The sequence below is a fragment of the Megascapheus bottae genome, chromosome 7 (genome assembly GCF_031878675.1).
Source record: "Megascapheus bottae isolate mThoBot1 chromosome 7, mThoBot2.hap1, whole genome shotgun sequence".
NCBI classification, from domain to species: Eukaryota; Metazoa; Chordata; class Mammalia; order Rodentia; family Geomyidae; genus Megascapheus; species Megascapheus bottae.
The window spans coordinates 22169087-22186545 of NC_143515.1; the positions used below are offsets into that span (position 1 = coordinate 22169087).

Sequence of the window (17459 nt, forward strand, 5' to 3'; positions counted from 1 at the left end):
CCAGTCTCATTCTGCTCTCACTGGCTCCTCTAAGGAATTTAGTTCTGCTGTGACCACTCTTGTGGTTCTCTTGTGGGCTCCTCCTTGGGACGGGCAAAGAGGGCCCCCGGGCCATTGCCCAGTCCCAGAGATGTACAGCTATGGGCTTCTGAGCTCTCCATTCTGATCACGCCATTCATAGTAGCAGTAGGAAAAAAACAACACAGTCATTGCTGTCACACTGACCCTTACCTGAGTCCCAAGACTGGGTGTGCATGCCACAGAGGTGGAGCTATGATTCTCCCCGCCCCCCACACACACCCTGTAAAGCACCTTGACCCCATCTGCATCTACTCAGAATACAGATGTTTCACCTCACTAGGTACTGGGGCAGCTAAGACTGGAAACTTGACTTTCAAGTACAAAACCATTAGCAGTGTGAAATCCCCATCACCCACTAGGTGCCGCCACTGACATTGTGTACCAAGAACTGACAGGCAGCTGTATCATGGTACTCATCTAGAGCTAACTCAGCATCAAATAAGCCAGTAAAATAGCTTACTAAGAAGGCCATTCAATAAAAGAAGAAAGGAGTGTGATAGTGGCACATACTTATAATTCAGCCCTTGGAAACTGAGGCAGGAGGGTTGCAAGTTCAAAGCTAGCTTCTGCTATTAAAGCACACAACTGTCCATTCTATTAAAAGTATAAGCTCCATGTTGGGCATTAATGGCTCACATCTGTAATCAGGTGTCTGAGATCTGCCAAACTAGGTCGAAAAGACTCTTAAACTGCAAAGGAAAAGTTGGAAGTAGCTCTGTAAGCATTAGCCTCAAGCAAAAAGAATCTCAGTGACCAGACCCTGATTCAAGCCCCAGGACTAACAAGCAATAACAACAACAACAACAAAAAACAAAAAACAACAACAACAAAAAAAAACACCTCTTTAAAAATGGCCTGATTTGCTGGGCCCAGTGGCTCATGCCTGTAATCTTAGAGGCTGAGATCTAAGGATCAAGGTTCAAAGCCAGCCTGGGCACAAAAGGACCTGTGTCTTTTATCTCCAATTAACCTCTAGAAAATAGGAAGTGGGGCTTGGCTCAACGGTTGGGTCTTAGCCTTGAGTTGAAGAGCTCAGGGACAGAGCCCAGGCCAAGTTCAACCCCAGGACCCCCCCCCCCCAAAAAAAAAAAAGCACAAATGCTTCTCACACATCTTTTTGCTACTGGAACCTGCCTAATAGCCTGATAATGAGTAGTTTAACTACTGGACTACTCCAGTCTATAGTCCTGGGCCCAGACTAGCACTGCTCTCCCAAGAGTCTGCAGGCTGGTGTAGAAAATACCTCTGCTTCTGCCAACTGAACTTCTTTCCTGCCCAGGAGTGCAGAGAACTGACCCTGGTTGACATGCCTCAAACAGGTGCCCTATTAAATACTAAACAGCAGAGCTCTTGTCTTTGGGGATTTAGAAAAGAAACAATAAAGAATACATCCCACCTCTGAAAGCCTTAGCTCTTCCCCTAAACTAGATTTCCCCACGAATTCCACCCCTGCAACTACAGTAAGTACCACTAGGTGGCGCATTTCTACCTTTTCCTACAAGAAGTAAGTTGTTTGCGAGTTGAGAATTGTTTTTGAGAATTAAGTGTTTGAGAGTGCCAATAGGTCATGGCAGGTAAGCACACTAATGGGAAACTGACCCAAACATGTCACTCGTTGCAAAATTCAACCACACAAAATCCCATATTGCTTTAAAATTTCTCACACAGAAGATGACTTTAAAACAAAGATAGGATGATTGGGTGAGCTAGCTACTTTCAGCAACTCTGTGTTTCCCTAGTTCCGCCTTCAGTTTCTCCCCCCTCTGGAGCAGAACTGCTGTCTTCTCTAATTCTTCTTCAGCTTTGAGAGGTCTAAGGAAAGTTGGGGGAGTTGCAGAACATCTAAGACTTCTGGGGAAGAGTAAAGAAGAGACTGTCCACAGTGAGGGTGGGAAGAAGTAGACCAATTTAAGAAATGCTGTTGGGCTGGGAATGTGCCTCAGTGGTAGAGTGCTTGCCTAGCATTCATAAAACCCTGGGTTCAACTCCTCAGTACCACACACATGGAAAAAGACAGAAGTGGTGCTGTGGCTCAAGTGGTAGAGTGCTAGCCTTGAACAAAAGAAGCTCAGGGACAGTGCCCAGGCCCTGAGTTCAAGCCCCAAGACTGGCAAAGATAAAAGGAAGGAAGGCAGGTAGGCAGGCAGGAAGGAAGGACACAATGATTCTTCCAGAATTCTGTGATGAAGGGGGGTTTTATGCTGGGCACCAATAGCTCAAGACTCTAATCATAGCTACTCAAAATGCTGAAATCTGAGTATCACAGTTCAAAGCCAGACCAGAGAAGGAAAAGTCTGTGAAACTCATCTCCAATTAACTATCAGACAACCAGAAGTGGAGCTGAGGCTCCAAGTGGTAGAGTGCTAACCTTGAGCCCAGAAGAAGCTCAGGGACAGCACCTAGGCCCCCAGTTCAAGCCCCAGGAATGGCATACACACACATACACACAAAACATATTGTACCATTGCTTTGGGGATGTTGAGAGAAGATAGAGATTAAATTCAATGCACATCTCCATGTTTATGTTGTCAGACTTTTTTCTGATAACCTAATATATTTCTGTGATACATAAACATATATACATACACACATGTATACATACAGACATCTACATACATTTATATAAACACAGACAGATCGATTGATCAATTGAGATATGTTGGAGATTGACGATTGACTCCAGGGCCACATGCATACTAAGCATGCATTCTTTCACTGGGTTACAATCACAGCCCAATATTAAATTAATAAAATATGAAATAAGAAAACCAATAAACAGCATTTAGAATACCTTATCTAATCCCACATTTGTATTCTGCTTTGTAGAAGAACTTAACATGGTCTCATTTAATCCTACTAGACCTGCCTATTACATATGTTGTTTTACATATGAGAAAGGAAAATACAATCATTAAAACAATGATAGCAGCATAACAGGAAGCTTGTAATAATGTACTTATCATTCCATCCATGACATCTGCATAACAATTCTCACTGCTCTGCCATCCCTCTCATCTCCAGGGCAAGAGTGACAGATGACAAGTGACTTGACAGCTTTGGGCCTTGGAACCACCCTCTACAGCTTTGCTCCTTGTTGACATCTTTCCTTTAGCTCTCTAATCTGTTTACTGAAAATACTGTGTTGGGAAAATGAAACATTAACCCTTTATCACGGAAGCCAGTTAGAATCCAACAGAGACTTGAAATCAACCCCTCAACTGTAAAATGGGAGCAACTCTGCGACAGGATTATGCTGAGGACCTGGTAGCATAATTATGGGTTAAAAGAGTTATACAAATATGTGCATGCAGGAACGGGAGTTTGGCCTAGTGGTAGAGTACTTGCCTAGCATGCATGAAGACCTTGGTTCCATTCTTCGATATCACATATATAGTAAAAGCTGAAAGTGGTGCTGTGACTCCCATGGTAGAGCGCTAACCTTGAGGAAAGCCCAAGGACAGCACTCAGACCCTGAGTTCAAGCCCCAGGACTGGCCAAAAATAATGTGTGTGTGTGTGTGTGTGTGTGTGTGTGTGTGTGTGTGTGTGTGTATGCTAGCTAGGTGCCAGTGGCTCATGCCACTCAGGAGGCTGAGATCTGAAGATTGAGATTTAAAGCCAGCCCAATCCATGAGACTCTTATTTCCAATTAAACACTGTGACTCAAAGGCTAGAGTGCTGGCCTTGATCTGCAGAACTAAGGAGCAACACTCAGGCCCAGAATTCAAGCCCCAAGACCAACAAAACAAAACAAAACAAAAACCAAATATGTTCCTGTACCCATAATCAAGAATGCTTAAGTGTGTACATTTGTGTGTGTGTGTGTGTGTGTGTGTGTGTGTGTGTGTGATTGATTGGTTCCAAGAGAAAGCTAGAGAAAGAACCTCTGGATGTCCCATGGCTTAGTCTAGGGAAGGGAAGGAAGAAAACAGCATAGTCAATCTTAACCCAGATGCCACTGGGTGGCTCACATCTGAATCCTAGCGACACAAGGGGCTGCTGATATCTAAAGATTGTGCGGCAAGAAAAATCCGTGAAGCCCTCATCGCCAATTAAATAGCAAAAAGCTGGAAGTGGAGGTGTGACTCAAGAGGTACAGAACAATGCCCAGGCTGAGTTTAAGCCCCAGTACTGGAAAATTACACAACAACTACAAAAGTTTTTTTGCAAAAATAGAATTATTTGAATATGCATGTTAAGAATGGAAGCTGGCATTTGTTTTGATAAAGACCACGTTTTATGCTTTTTTAAACTTGGTTCCCTGGTATATTGTATACATGTTTATTTGTTTATTTGAAATAGGGAAGGGGGAAACAAGCTGACTGGGAGGGGTTAGAGAGAGGGAAATGGGGACAAAAATACAAGAAGGTGTAGCAATGTGCGAGAAGTAATGCACCTACTACCTGACGAATGTAACTGTAACCCTTCTATGCATTACCCCGACAATAATTTTTTTAAGTTATTTATTATTTAAGTATTCAAGACGTGCCTGGAAGGCAAGGCCTTGTCAGATGAGGGGCTGCAGAAGCCTGATAGCACCCTTCCCTGGACTTTGACCCTAACCTGCCATGCCACCAGAGTTTCCCGCCTCCCCCCCCACACACACACTCGATTAACATTTGTAGGAGACAGAACACAGGCTGGCCCCAGGGTTTGGGGGGGAAGATAAAAGGTGCCTGGCTGCTCTGTCCATTTTCTAGGCTGGGCTGAGGCCTCTGGCTCCTGCGCGGTCGGGAGTGGCGCCAGGCTTGGTTAGTTACAAATACCTGGCTGGGGAAGGTAGGTTCAGACCAGCCACGGGGGGATGACACACGCAGCCGAGGCCTGCAACTCGGGTCTCCCGGGCAGGGACTTGGGAAGTGGGGAAAGAGAAGTCAGCCACCAGTCCAGTTGGGAGGGAACAGGTAGGGTGATGAGACCAATACAGGAGGGCGGGTGGGCCCCCAGGGTGTCAGAGGGGTAGCTGGGGAGATGCTGGGGCAGGGGTTGGGGGCGTAGCAGAGGAGAACAGAGAATTACAATAAGCAATCCTGCCTGGGGTGGGCTGGCTCCTCTCTGGGCGCCGGCCTGCTGGGCAGCCAGTGGGGCTCCTGGGTGAATTTCAATGGCAAAGGTCTCGGGAGGGCCAGCTGCATACCAAGTTCTCTGGTAGGCAATTTTGCTCCCCAACTTCGAGATACTGTGACCCCCTCCCTCCACCTTACAGAGCTGGGCAGGGCGGCTTGCTACCTGATAAGGATTTATTCTCCACAGGCGTAATCTGGCAAATCACAGATGGTTTGTACTTTTGCTTTTTTTTTTTTAATGGCATAGGTTTGTTTTTTGTTGTTGTTGCTTCGGTTTTGTTTGTGGGGTTTTTGCTTTTTACTTTTTGCCAGTCCTGAGCTTGTCCTTGAGCTTTCTCAAGGCTAGAGCTCTACCACTTGAGCCACAGCAACATTTCCAGCTTTTTTTCTATGTATGTGGTCCTGAGGAATTGAACTCCAGGCTGTGTGCATGCTAGGCAAGCACAATACCACTAGGCTGAACTCCCGGCCCTTTCTGTTTTTAAAGAATGAAATAAAATGAATCTAGACTGCTCACCATGTGAAAGCAACAATGGAATTCCATTTTCCCATGAATTTTACATGGCAAAATTTCTGAAGATTTGCCCACCTTCATAGAAATGTAGTGGAAGAATTCTCTAATTCACTATGACTGGAAATGCAAACCAGAATGCCTTTAGGGGCCATTCCTCCCCCCCCACACACACACACAGAAGGCCCTGCACCCCAGGGTAAGGCATGGATGAGGCAGAAGACAGAGTCTCAGTGTTGCGGCTCATCTTGCTTGGTTTATTGTTGGTTTCCCTCTTTCCGGGGGCGGGGCAGTAGGCCTGAGATGTCCCTGGGCCCCTGGGGACTGCCCTCAGCAGCAGTCCTCATACTTCTACTGGTAAAATGGCATTGATGGCCCCAAAGGATCCAGTAAGGGGACCTTGCCTTTCCAGTGCTGAGGAAAGTCACGCAGAAGGTGGTACTTGGGGTCCAGGAGGTGGTGGTGATCAGGCCGAGGCATGAGCGGTCTGGGCGCGACTAAGGCCGGCAGTTCCAGGTCTTCCAGAGGGCAGATGCTGCCAGCCTTGCAGCCCTCTTCTGCTGTGGCAGCATTGTCTCTTGGTGGGAAGAAGCCAGGCAGCCCCAGGTCCTTGGCCGTCATGTGGGGTCTTTTGAAGGCCGGGTACCCATCCTGCAGCCTGGGGTTGGGGTTGTGTGGGGGTCTGTAAAACTCTTTCTTCCGGAGTTGGGTGTCAAGCTTTGCCTGCTGTGAAAACACAGAAAAGAGGCGTGATGTGGGGGGGAGTGCTTCCCTCTAAGAGAAACCTCAGGACCTCTTGTTGAAGTTCATTTGGATATGAATATTCACAACCGAGAGAGAATTAAACTACAAAAGGGTCATTCCTATGAAGTTACGTCTAGGGCTAGAGGTGTGCGTGCTTGGTTAGGGCCCTGAGTTCAAGCCCCAATTCCACCAAAAGACACTAATCTGCTTCCTGTTTCTTCCTCCTGTTTCCAGAAGAAACCACTGTTACCAGTGGGGCTTTTAAAAATGTTTTTACAGGGCCGAGAGTTTGGCCTAGTGGTTAAAGTGCTTCCCTAGCATGCATGAAGACCCGGTTCGATTCCTTGGTACCACGTACATAGAAGAAAGCTGGAAGTGGTGCTGAGGCTCAAGTGGTAGAGCTCTAGCCTTGAGAAAGTCCAAGGACAGTGCTCAGGCCCCGAGCTCAAGCCCAGGACTGGCAAAAAAAAAAATGTTTTTACAAATATTATATATATAGTAATATGTTTGCATATCTCCTTCACCTGGTATATACACAAATGTCTCAAGTTATTTTGGTCTATACCAGGATGTTCTTTCAAGGGTAGGAAATGGCCCGCCCATGGCCATTATAAACCCAACAAATACTTTGGAACACGGTGGAACATATATGTATTTGTGCTTCTCATTGGAGGCCTGTGGCCATCTACCTGGGGGTGAGGGGGAGGAGGTGTTGTACTGGAGTTTGAACTCAGGGCCTGGGCACTGTCTTCTAAATTTTTTCACTCAAGGCTGATGCTCTGTCACTTGAGCCACAGCTTCACTTTCAGCTTTTTGCTGACTAATTGATGTTAAAAGACTCACAAACTTTCCTGCTCAGGTAGCTTTGAAATGCTATCCTCAGGGCTCAGCTCTCTCTCTCTCTCACACACACACACACACACACACACACACACACACACACACACACACAAAACTAACAAGGGAAATATACACAAAATACTTGAAGATTTCCTACAAATTAATAAAAAAAAAAACTAATGGAGAAATAGACAAAAGATGGAAACAGATATCTTACAAGAGAGTAAATCCTGGGCTGGGAGTTTGGCCTCGTGGTAGAGTGCTTGCCTAGCAAGCACAAAAGCCATTTATCTGGCAAATATCATGTAACCCTTCTATTAATTACAATAAAAAATATATTAAAAAAATTTCCAGGATGAAACTTTATTTCATTTCCTATATTAAGTGCAATGTAGACACGTGGATTATCTTTTAAAATGTAAGTCTGACTCATTTTGCTCATATATTATTTAAAGGATATTGAAACAGCATTCAAGAGTGATGAGGTATATAATGAGTGATTGTCCTGAATGTACTATGTTATTTCTCTTCTCCTTTACTGTTCCTTGGTTATCTCATATTGTTACAGTATTTCACCTTGTTATCTGATATATTGTATATATGCTTATTTGGTTATTTGAAATAGGATAGGGAAGGGGGGGAAACAGATGAGGGGCGGGGGTGGGGGAGGGAAATGGGAACCATGACATGAGAAAGGGCATCAATGTATGTGAAGTAATCCACCTTCTATCTGGTGAATATAATGTAACCCTTCTATTAATTACAATAAAAAATATATGAAAGAAAAAAAAAGATAACTTCACTGGACAATTGAATGAGTGCCTTCTTACCTCTTGTGGTGTGACACTGGAGTATTTGTGCTTTCCAAAAGGCTTATAGTCCACCATGTAGGAACTTTTGTAAATGTCCAAATCCACACGACTCTAAAGACAAGAGAGAACACACACAATGTGCAGTTTGAGGCATGGTTCAAGTGGTAGGTAGAGCATCAGCCAATAATTGAAAGCAAGTATTAGATACCAAGTTTGAGTCCAGGTCTCAGACAAAGGAAATGAGGGAAGGAGAGAGGGAAGAAGGGAGGGAAGGAAAGAAAGAAAAGGGAAAAGAGAACACACACTGAGAGCTCTGATTTGTCATTCTTCCATTTAAAGGCCTTCAATGGCTTCTCATCCTGTGCAGGATGAAGCCCCACTTTGGGGCCTGGAATTAGGAATCCATGGTCTGGCTTCTGCTCCTCCATCCTTCCTGTCCTGTTCTATGTGCTGCAGTCTCTCCCACTCCTGCTACTTCTCTTGCCTGGCACAGGCTCTTATCTCCTGATGGAAACGCAAATTGCCCTCTACGCCATTAGCAAACTCCTATATATCCTTCAAGACCCAGGTTAAATGTCACTTCTCCCAAACATGTCTGTCATTCATTATTCTCTACTTCCCAAATATTAAACATTTTCACCTCTGCTTTCAGTTTTATTTTTATTTGTTTGTTTTAATTTATTTTTTGTCAGTCATGACACTAGAACCCAGTACCTGGCTGCTGCCTCCCTGACCCTGAGCTCAAGGCTAACATTCTACCACTTGAGCTACAACTCCACTTCTGGCTTTTTAGTGGTTAATAGGAGATTAGAGTCTCACCGACTTTCCTGGATCCTCCTATCTCAGCCTCCTGAGTAGCTAGGATTACCATTATGATCCACCGGTACCCAGCTATACTTGGATAGATTTTGTATCCCTCCACAGCAACATTTATTGAGGTGTATGGTTAAAGATTTAATGAAGTACACCAGCTCAGGACTTTAACTTAGGCTTTCTATAGCTTTGTGCCTACAGTTCTAGCTACTTGGGAGCCTGAAGTCTGAGGAGTAAGGTTCAGAAAAGTCTGTGAGACTCTTAGCTCCAATTAATGACAAAAAACAAAAAGCCATTAGTGGAACTAAGGTTCAAATGGTAGCATGCTATTCTTTTGCAAAAAAAAAGCTCAGGAACAGTGATCGAGCTCTGAGTTCAAGTTTCAGAACTGGTATACACACACACACACACACACACACACACACACACACACACACACACACACACATATACAACCTCATTGGAGAATGATGAGCAAGAGAGTCCCAAAATGCCTATCCCTCTCCTGAGACTACTTTCTGGGACTTCCAGACCCTGAATTAGTCACAGGGGACAGAAACTTGCCCCAGTCTGCTGTCAGATGCATCACATGTGCATCTGACACCACCAAGGACCTACACAGACAGGTGGGTTGGCCTCAAACAGAGGAAACTGGGCTCCCCTCTCAGCTGTGCCAGCCACACACAGCCACCCCAGTTCTCTGAGCCCCTCATTCCTCATGGCTGTACAGTCCTCACAGTGCACATTTATACCTTTATCTAGCCCAAAGCACTAGGGACAGATGACTAGTAATCAAAGCCTAAAGCCCTGTGGCAGGACTCAGGACGAAGGCAAATATTAGATTTACCCTTCAAACAGATGAATCAAAGAGCAGGGCCAGTGATATCTGAGTATTTAATGATCATAGATTTTGGCAACTATTAACCCAGAGTGTCCAATATTTGTCAATTCCTGTGGTGTAAGTATTCCCACGTAGCCCATTTCAAGATGGCACTGGCAGATCGCTGATTTGGCCAGCACTGTGCACAGAATAGGCTCTCCTGAGCCGGAGGAGCAGAGTTGGCTCAGACCCCACTGAGCTGGGGCTCACACTGCCAGAGGAGGCCAGGCACATGCCTAAGACCCAGACATGCTCATGCAGAAGCGGGGGTGTCCAAGGTAAGGACAACTGCACGGTCCTGCATTTCCTGGGAGAAGGATTGTCCTGAAGTCCTAGGAAAGGCCCAGCTGCCGGGGGACAGTCAGTCTGTGATCTCCCAGTACCATATGTACAAGGCCCCTCAAATGTCTGCCAAGGAAACAGTAAGAGGGGACCCAGCCCAGAAATAGAGGGACAGGGCCAGGAGTTTGGCCTAGGGGTAGAGTTCTTGCCTAGCATGCACAAAGACCTGGGTTTGATTCCTCAGTAACACATACACAGACAACAACAGAAGTGTTGCTGTGGCTCAAGTGGTAGAGTGCTAGCCTCGAGAAAGCCCAAGGACAGTGCTCAGGCCCTGAGTGCAAGCCCCAGGACTGGAGGAAAAGAAAGAAGGAAGGAAGGAAGGAAGGAAGGAAGGAAGGAAGGAAGGAAGGAAGGAAGGAAGGAAGGAAGGAAAAGAAAAGAAAGAAGAGGAGAGGAGGGAAGGAAAGAGAAAGAAAAAGAAAAAAGAAATGGAGGGACAAAGGGTGAACAAATGTAGAAGTGATTACTCAACTGGACACTGTTGAAAATGAACTATACAACTTGTGAATGGCGGGGAGGAAACTGGGAGAGGAGGAGAAAAGGGGGTGACATTGTTCCAAAGAAACATACTCTATCTATCTGACTTATATACTGTGACCCTCCATATATCACCTTTATACAAAATTTAAGTATTTAACTTAAGAAACTTGCGTTAAGGATTCCATTTCATTCCCAGGGCATTCTACTTCCTACCCTCGCTGGATTTACCAGGCTGTGACCAGCAGAGTGGTGGTCAGTTAATTTTTTTTGTTTGTTTGTTTTTTTTGTCAGTCATGGGGCTTGAACTCTGGGCCTGGGTGCTGTCGCTGAGCTCTTCAGCTCAAGGCTAGCATTCTATCACTTGAGCCACAGCTCCACTTCTGGGTTTCTGGTGGTTAACTGGTAATAAGAGTCTCATGAACTTTTGTGCCCTGGCTGACCTTGAACTGCAATCCTCAGATCTCAGGCTCCTAAGTAGCTAGGATTATAGGCGTGAGCCACCAGTGCCCAACACTCCTTGCTTTTTTTTTGTACACCAGTTGCTTGCTCGTCTCCCAGGACTGGGAACCAACGTCTACACAAACAGAACTTACCTCTTGTTTTAGCCAGGCACATGGATCGTCTTTGTCTACTGCCGACTTCTGACGCCGCCGACGCCATTGATAGGGCATTGGAAATTCTTGTGGCAACTACAACACTGCTTCTCTGTTTAATAGCTCAGCCCTGATCTGGCCTGGCACAGTGGAGGCTGCTGCCATTTCCTGGTCATTGTGATGCAGGTAGCTGGACAGCCCTCCTGCATGTCAGTTCCCCTGCGCCAGCCCTGGCCTACTCCTCCCAGAGTGAGCCACTGTGTCTCAGCGCACCTGGGGCCAAGGGAACCTTGCATGGCACAAGGTGCAGGTGCTTTCTAGGATTGCACAGCACAAGCTCTTCCAGGAGAGGAAGCCACCAGAACACACTGTAATAGACTTCTAAGATGAGCGGGTGAATTTACCTTAGACCACAGCTCCTGTGGGCCTCTGATCTCGGAGAGGTTGGCTCAAACTATGTGTCAAACTTCTATTCTCTTTTCCAGTATGGTAGAATGGCTCTTAAAGATGGAAAACAACACAAAGCCGAGGATGCTGGAGCATGCCTGCACATCTTAGCTATTTGGGAGGTAGACATCCGGAGGATACTGGTTGGAGGCCAGCCCTAAGTGAGCAGTGAGACTCCATTTCAACAACTGGGTACGATGCTGTATGCCTGCAGTCCTAGTAGTTACACAGGAGGCACACGTGGAAGGACTGTTGCTTGGTCTTTGTGACAGTGGAATGACCACAGATCTGAAGAAAATCCAGTGGGTTTGATGGGTTTTTAGGAGGGTGTCTTTATAGGGTTTTGTCATTACTAGGAAGCAACAGGAGCTAGACACAGAGAGGTACTGAAGAGATTCCCAGGTTTTCTGGGGTGAGCCATGGAGCTTTGGGGTACCTGGGTAAGTTGGGGAGCCAGATCTGAGGAGGGTGACCATGAGTCTAGCTTATGGCTTCTAAGTGAGGGGTGAGTCAACTCCTGAGCAGAGAAGAGTCTTCTGGACGTGTAACACACTGACATTGCCAGTGGGTTGAGTAAAAGCTACCAGGAGCTGGTGGCTCCTGCCTAAAATCCTAGCTACTCAGGGGACTAAGATCTGAGGACCATGGTTTGAAGCCAGCCCTGACAGAAAAGTCTGGAAGACATTTGTCTCCAATGAACTACCATAAAAAGCCCAAAGTACAGTTGTGGCTCAAGTGACAATGCTAGCTGAGAGAGAGAGAGAGAGAGAGAGAGAGAGAGAGAGAGAGAGAGAGAGAGAGAGAGAGAGAGAGAGAGAGAGAGAGAGAGAGAGAGAGAGAGAGAGAGGAAGAAGAAGAAGAAGAAGAAGAAGAAGAAGAAGAAGAAGAAGAAGAAGAAGAAGAAGAAGAAGAAGAAGAAGGAGGAGGGAGGGAGAAATAGTTCCAGCCAAGATCATAGTAGCTCACGCCTTCAATCCTAGCTACTCAGGATGTTGAGATCTGAGGATCAAGGTTCAAAGCCAGCTGGGGCACAAAAGGACCTGAGTCTTCTATCTCCAATTAACCTCTAGAAAATGAGAAGTGGGGCTTGGCTCAAGGATAGAGCAGTAGTCTTGAGCAGAAGTGCTCAGGGACAACGCCAAGCCCAAGGGTAGGGTGGTAGTCTTGAGCTGAAGAGCTCAGGGGCAATGCCCACGCCAAGTTCAAGCCCCATGACCCACCAAAAAATAAAAATAAAAAATAGCTCAAGTACAGTGACTAGTCCTGGAGTTCAAGTCCCAAGGGACACACACACACACACACACACACACACACACACACACACACTACAGTGGAGGATGAGCAATGTCTCACTTTTCAGGATGCTGGTTGCAAGTTACCCTGCAGAACCCAGCTCCAACAACAAAGCACATGCTGGGCAAAGCCAGTAGGAGGGGAGGCAGAGGGCGGGCTGCTCACTGGCTCACTGTGTCAACAGGCTTTTGGGAACACCTTTGCTGCCATTAGTTATTTTTATGTAAAATCTCTTGGCTCCATTGCAGTGACAATTAACAACAATCCCCAGGCACAACTGGACAGACACTTGGAAAGACTGGGTCTATTAGTATACCCCAGGGAGAGACTGAGATGCTGGATTGTGCATACACAGGCTCCCACCACCCCCTACGCTGCAACACATTAATGCAGTAGATTGCTACAACATGTCACATTGTACTAAGTTGAAAAGTTTTCAGGATGCAGTTAACCCCTGACAGTTCTGAAGTACAAGACAGTTGCATTATTTATGATGCTTGGGCTCTGCTTTTGCAGCATACAAGGCAGGCTCTTTTCTATATTTACAGAGTTGGAAGGTAAACCAGAAAGCAAACCCTGTTTTGATTTTTGAGACACTATCTGGCTGTATTGCCCAGACTCGAACTTGGGGGCTCAATTGATCCTGGTACCCCAACCCTTTCCAGTAGCTGGGAGTATACATGTGCAGCTGGTTGGTTTTATTTTTCCAAGTTTCAAAATCACATATGAGTTTTAGATGCAAATTGTGTAGGGTAAGATAAATGAAATTACAATATAAAGACCAACATGAACATTGAAACATAGTAAAATAAATGTTATTTGAAAAGATGTTTCCAGGTGCTGGTGGCTCATGCCACTGTACTGAGGATGGAGAGTTCAAGCTAGCCCAGGCAAGAAAGTCTATGAGATTCTTTTAATCAGAGAACTTGAGCTGTGGCTCAAGAACCAATCTTGAGCAAAAAAAGCTCAGGAACAAAACTGGGATTGTGGCTTCGTGGTAGAGTACTTGCCTAGCATGCATGAAGCCCTGAGTTTGATTCCTCATGAACAGAATAAGCCAGAAGTAGCATTGTGGCTCAAGCGATAGGGTGCTAACCTTGAGCATAAGAAGCTCAGGGACAGTGCCCAGGCTCTGAGTTCAAGCTCCAGTACCTGGAAATAAGAATGTGTGAACAGAATTCAATAACCAATGTATACACCTGCATTATGAGGGCATGCACCTCTAAATCCACATTTCCTTGTTGATAACATAGTTACTCCATCAATAGTCACAGTTTGCATGTGAAAACTTAGTATAAAATCATGCCTCTCTCAGTTTCTTGGCTCTGCCTCCTTGTGCTGTAGGAGTTTAACAATTACTAGGAAAGGTCCCAAAGCTTTCTGGACTGCCACTTCACCCTTTGTATCCTGGAGGGAGAGAGCACTGGGCCCCAAATTTCTGTCTATGCAAATTCAACATGTTAATATTGTTAAATCACAGGAGGAAATTCTTCTCACAAACCAGAAGCCCCCGAGTTCCTCCGGGCTTATATTAAAGGGATTACAATCCATTTCCTTCCTAATACTGCTAATGCGCCATGGGAAGCCCCCAGGCCAGGGATTAAAGCATTTATGCCTTTAATTAGGAGCAACCCTTCCCTCAGAGCCAGAACCACAAACAGCAAGGCGACACTACAAAGGCCCCCTCCCAGCACAGCAGGGCTTTGCCCCCTCTCTTCCAGCCTGGAGCCTGGAGCCTGGAAGGGCTTAGCAAATACTCTTTCCCCCAAAAAGGGGCCTGGGCCAGGAGGCTCCAAGAAGAAATGGAGACCCCTTCATTCAGGAGAGAATAAACAACCAAAGCAAACAAACCAACCATCAGCAAATCCTTCATTTCATTCAAGACCTGCCACAATGGCAAGGCAGGCAGGTGAGAGGAAGCCACCTGGGCAGAGGGTGCCATGGAGGCTTGGCCACATCTCTTTCACCCTCCCTGTCCCATTCCAGTCATTAGCTTTCAGGAGGACAGCTCTGAAAATGAAGACATGTTTGTGCTGTAGAAGAGGCCTTCACCAGCCCCACACAGTGTCTGGTGACACAGCACAGAATCTGATTCTTTTTCAGGCTGGATCAGAAGCATCAGCTAGCATGACCCCCCTCTCCCCTTCCAGGCAGCTCAGTGACCCTCAGCTTTACAGCCCCCTGGGATACACTCTCACATCCAGATTCCTGTACTTCCTTTTTTGTGTGTCAGAATCTCCCAGAGACTGAGCTGAGTCTGACATACTTGAGTCTATGAGAGTCTGTGAGACTCTTATCTCCAACTAATAACCAAAAAGTCAGAAGTCCAGAAGTGGCAAAGCACTAACATTGAGCAAAAGAAGCTCAGGGACAGCCAGGCTCTGAGGTCAAGCCCCAAGACTGCCTCTCCTTGCTCCCCCTTCCCCTCACACGCAGAGGTTTTGGGAAAGAGTGGAGCTAAAGCAGGTGTTCAGATTGCTATCTTTAGCTGAAAGTGTGTTTTTAACACTTAACCTACCTGTGTGTTTCCCTCTGTAGCAATTTTTGTTCAAAGCTGAGAAACTTCTTCTATTGTTTTTTTTTGGTGCCAGTCCTGGGATTTGAATTCAGGACCTAGATTCTGTCTACGCTACTACAGCTCTACTACTGGCTTTTTGGTGGTTAACTGGAAATAAGAGATACATGGACTTGGGCTAGCTTTAAACCATGATCCTCAGAGCTCAGCCTCCTGAGTAGCTAGGATTATAGCTGTGAGCTACTGGTGCCCAGATTGCATTTCCCATCTTTAATCAATCCACCACCCTTCCCCCTACACACAAGAAATACAAAATTTGGGTCACCAAATAATTGATAAATTGGTCAGGGAGAAGACAAAGACCATGCCCACAGTGAGGAATGAGCAAGGCAGGTAGGGAATGCAGTCGTGGACAAGCCATCCGTGCTGAAAGGGACGGGAGAATGGCAGAGATGAAATCAAGTCCTCACGGAAGAGCTTTCTCTGCTCCAACTCCGGCACCTTCTAGGCTCAGCCACTGATGGACCTTTGGCAAGAACACCTTCCCCAATACTTACTTTTGCCTACATCCCTTTCCCCCACTCCATGTCTTTATTGTATATACGCTATAATATAAATGTTACACTATATATGTTTTTCTAAGAAAGATTCAAACTACCCCTTTACTCGCTTTTGTTTTGCTTTTTGAGACAGAACTGGCTAGGCTAGTCTCAAATTTTAGATCCTCTGGCCTCAGCCTCCAGCATCCCCAGTGCTGAGAGTTCATGACTGGCGCCTTTTTCCTCTAGATTTCTTCTAAGCTTGCCAGTCAAGTCTTGTCCACTAGTCCTTTCTTAGTCCCAACTTTGGTTGTTTTTTGTGAGAAAAGGTGAAGCTAGAAGACTCTAGTCTTAGGGTTGGACTTGAACCCTTCAGTGCTAGCTTGAGGAATATAAACTGTCAGAGGAAGGCTGAGTGCTGAGAAGAGTTTTAGAGTGGCCCAATTTTGTACTTGAACTTGGTTCTGCGACTTACACACTGTCTCCAAATGATTTACTTATGCTCACATCTCTACTCCCTGCTAAAGGGGAGAAATAAGGACAGGAAATGCCTGTCTACATAGAATGGAGTAGAATCTGTGAAGGTCTCCTGAGCCCAGGGGCAAACATAAACCTCATGCTCCATAAACAAGAGTAGTTGTTAAACATGTCAGCCACCTGATGAATGGGACCCTTTCCATAGACCAGTGTAGAAGAAATTATAATACTGACAGAAAAGCAGCTTTCTATCTGCAAGCTAGAGCACTGTGGAGATCAACTGTATATTTCAGGCTAACAGAAGGCCTGAGAAGCAGGAGCTCCAAGGTACAAGGGCAGAAGATGCATGGCCCAGCTCAAGCGAAGAGAAGACAGATTGTCCTTTCTCTGTCTTTTCATCCTATCTGTGTCCTTGATGGACTGGACACATTGCCTGCTCACACCAGGTAGGGAAATCCTCTTTTCAGTCCAGTTTCAAATGCTATGACCTCTGGAAGCATGTGCAAAGACACAACCAGAAATCGTGTTTTACAAGCCATCTGGGCATCTCTTAGTCCAGTCACATTGATAAATAGAATTATCTGTCACAAGAAATGACTCACTCAGGGTCTTTATAGTAAATAATAGAAGGACTCCCACCTCAACAGACCAGTAGATCATAACACAGAAAAAGCCGGAAGTGGTGCTGTGGCTCAAGTAGTAAAGCACTAGCCTTGAGGAAAGCCAAAGTACAGTGCTCAGGCCCTGAGTTCAAGCCCCAAGACGAGAGAGAGAGAGAGAGAGAGAGAGAGAGAGAGAGAGAGAGAGAGAGAGAGAGAGAGAGAGAGAGAGAGAGAGAGAGAGAGAGAAGTAACCTAGCTTGGACCTCCACAGATGGGCTATGGCTTTCTATTGAGTGTGAGTAATTTCCAGGAAATCAATAGCAAATAAGACCACTGTAACCATAACAAAGAAGGAAAGAAGATCCTTTCCTCTGTTATTACATATCAGCATAAAATAGGCACCTTGTCTAAGACAGACACAA

At 45.8% G+C, this 17459-nt stretch overlaps 1 protein-coding gene across 2 annotated transcripts in view; it reads right to left on the reverse strand.

Moving 5' to 3' along the window:
• Positions 1-5885: 5885 nt before the first annotated feature.
• Positions 5886-17459, reverse strand: part of Spmip9 (sperm microtubule inner protein 9) — a 43326-nt gene continuing 31752 nt past the window's right edge. Inside the window, exons 1-3 of one of the 2 annotated variants that reach the window (XM_090336116.1) lie at positions 11165-11298; positions 8072-8164; positions 5886-6383 (exon numbers count right to left, since the gene is read on the reverse strand). In XM_090336116.1, coding sequence (XP_090192242.1) covers positions 6009-6383; positions 8072-8164; positions 11165-11242 — 546 coding nt within the window. In that variant the 5' untranslated portion in view covers positions 11243-11298 and the 3' untranslated portion in view covers positions 5886-6008. Of the gene's footprint in view, positions 6384-8071; positions 8165-11164; positions 11299-17459 lie in introns of those variants that run through there. The other variant, XM_090336117.1, reaches the window with a different exon arrangement.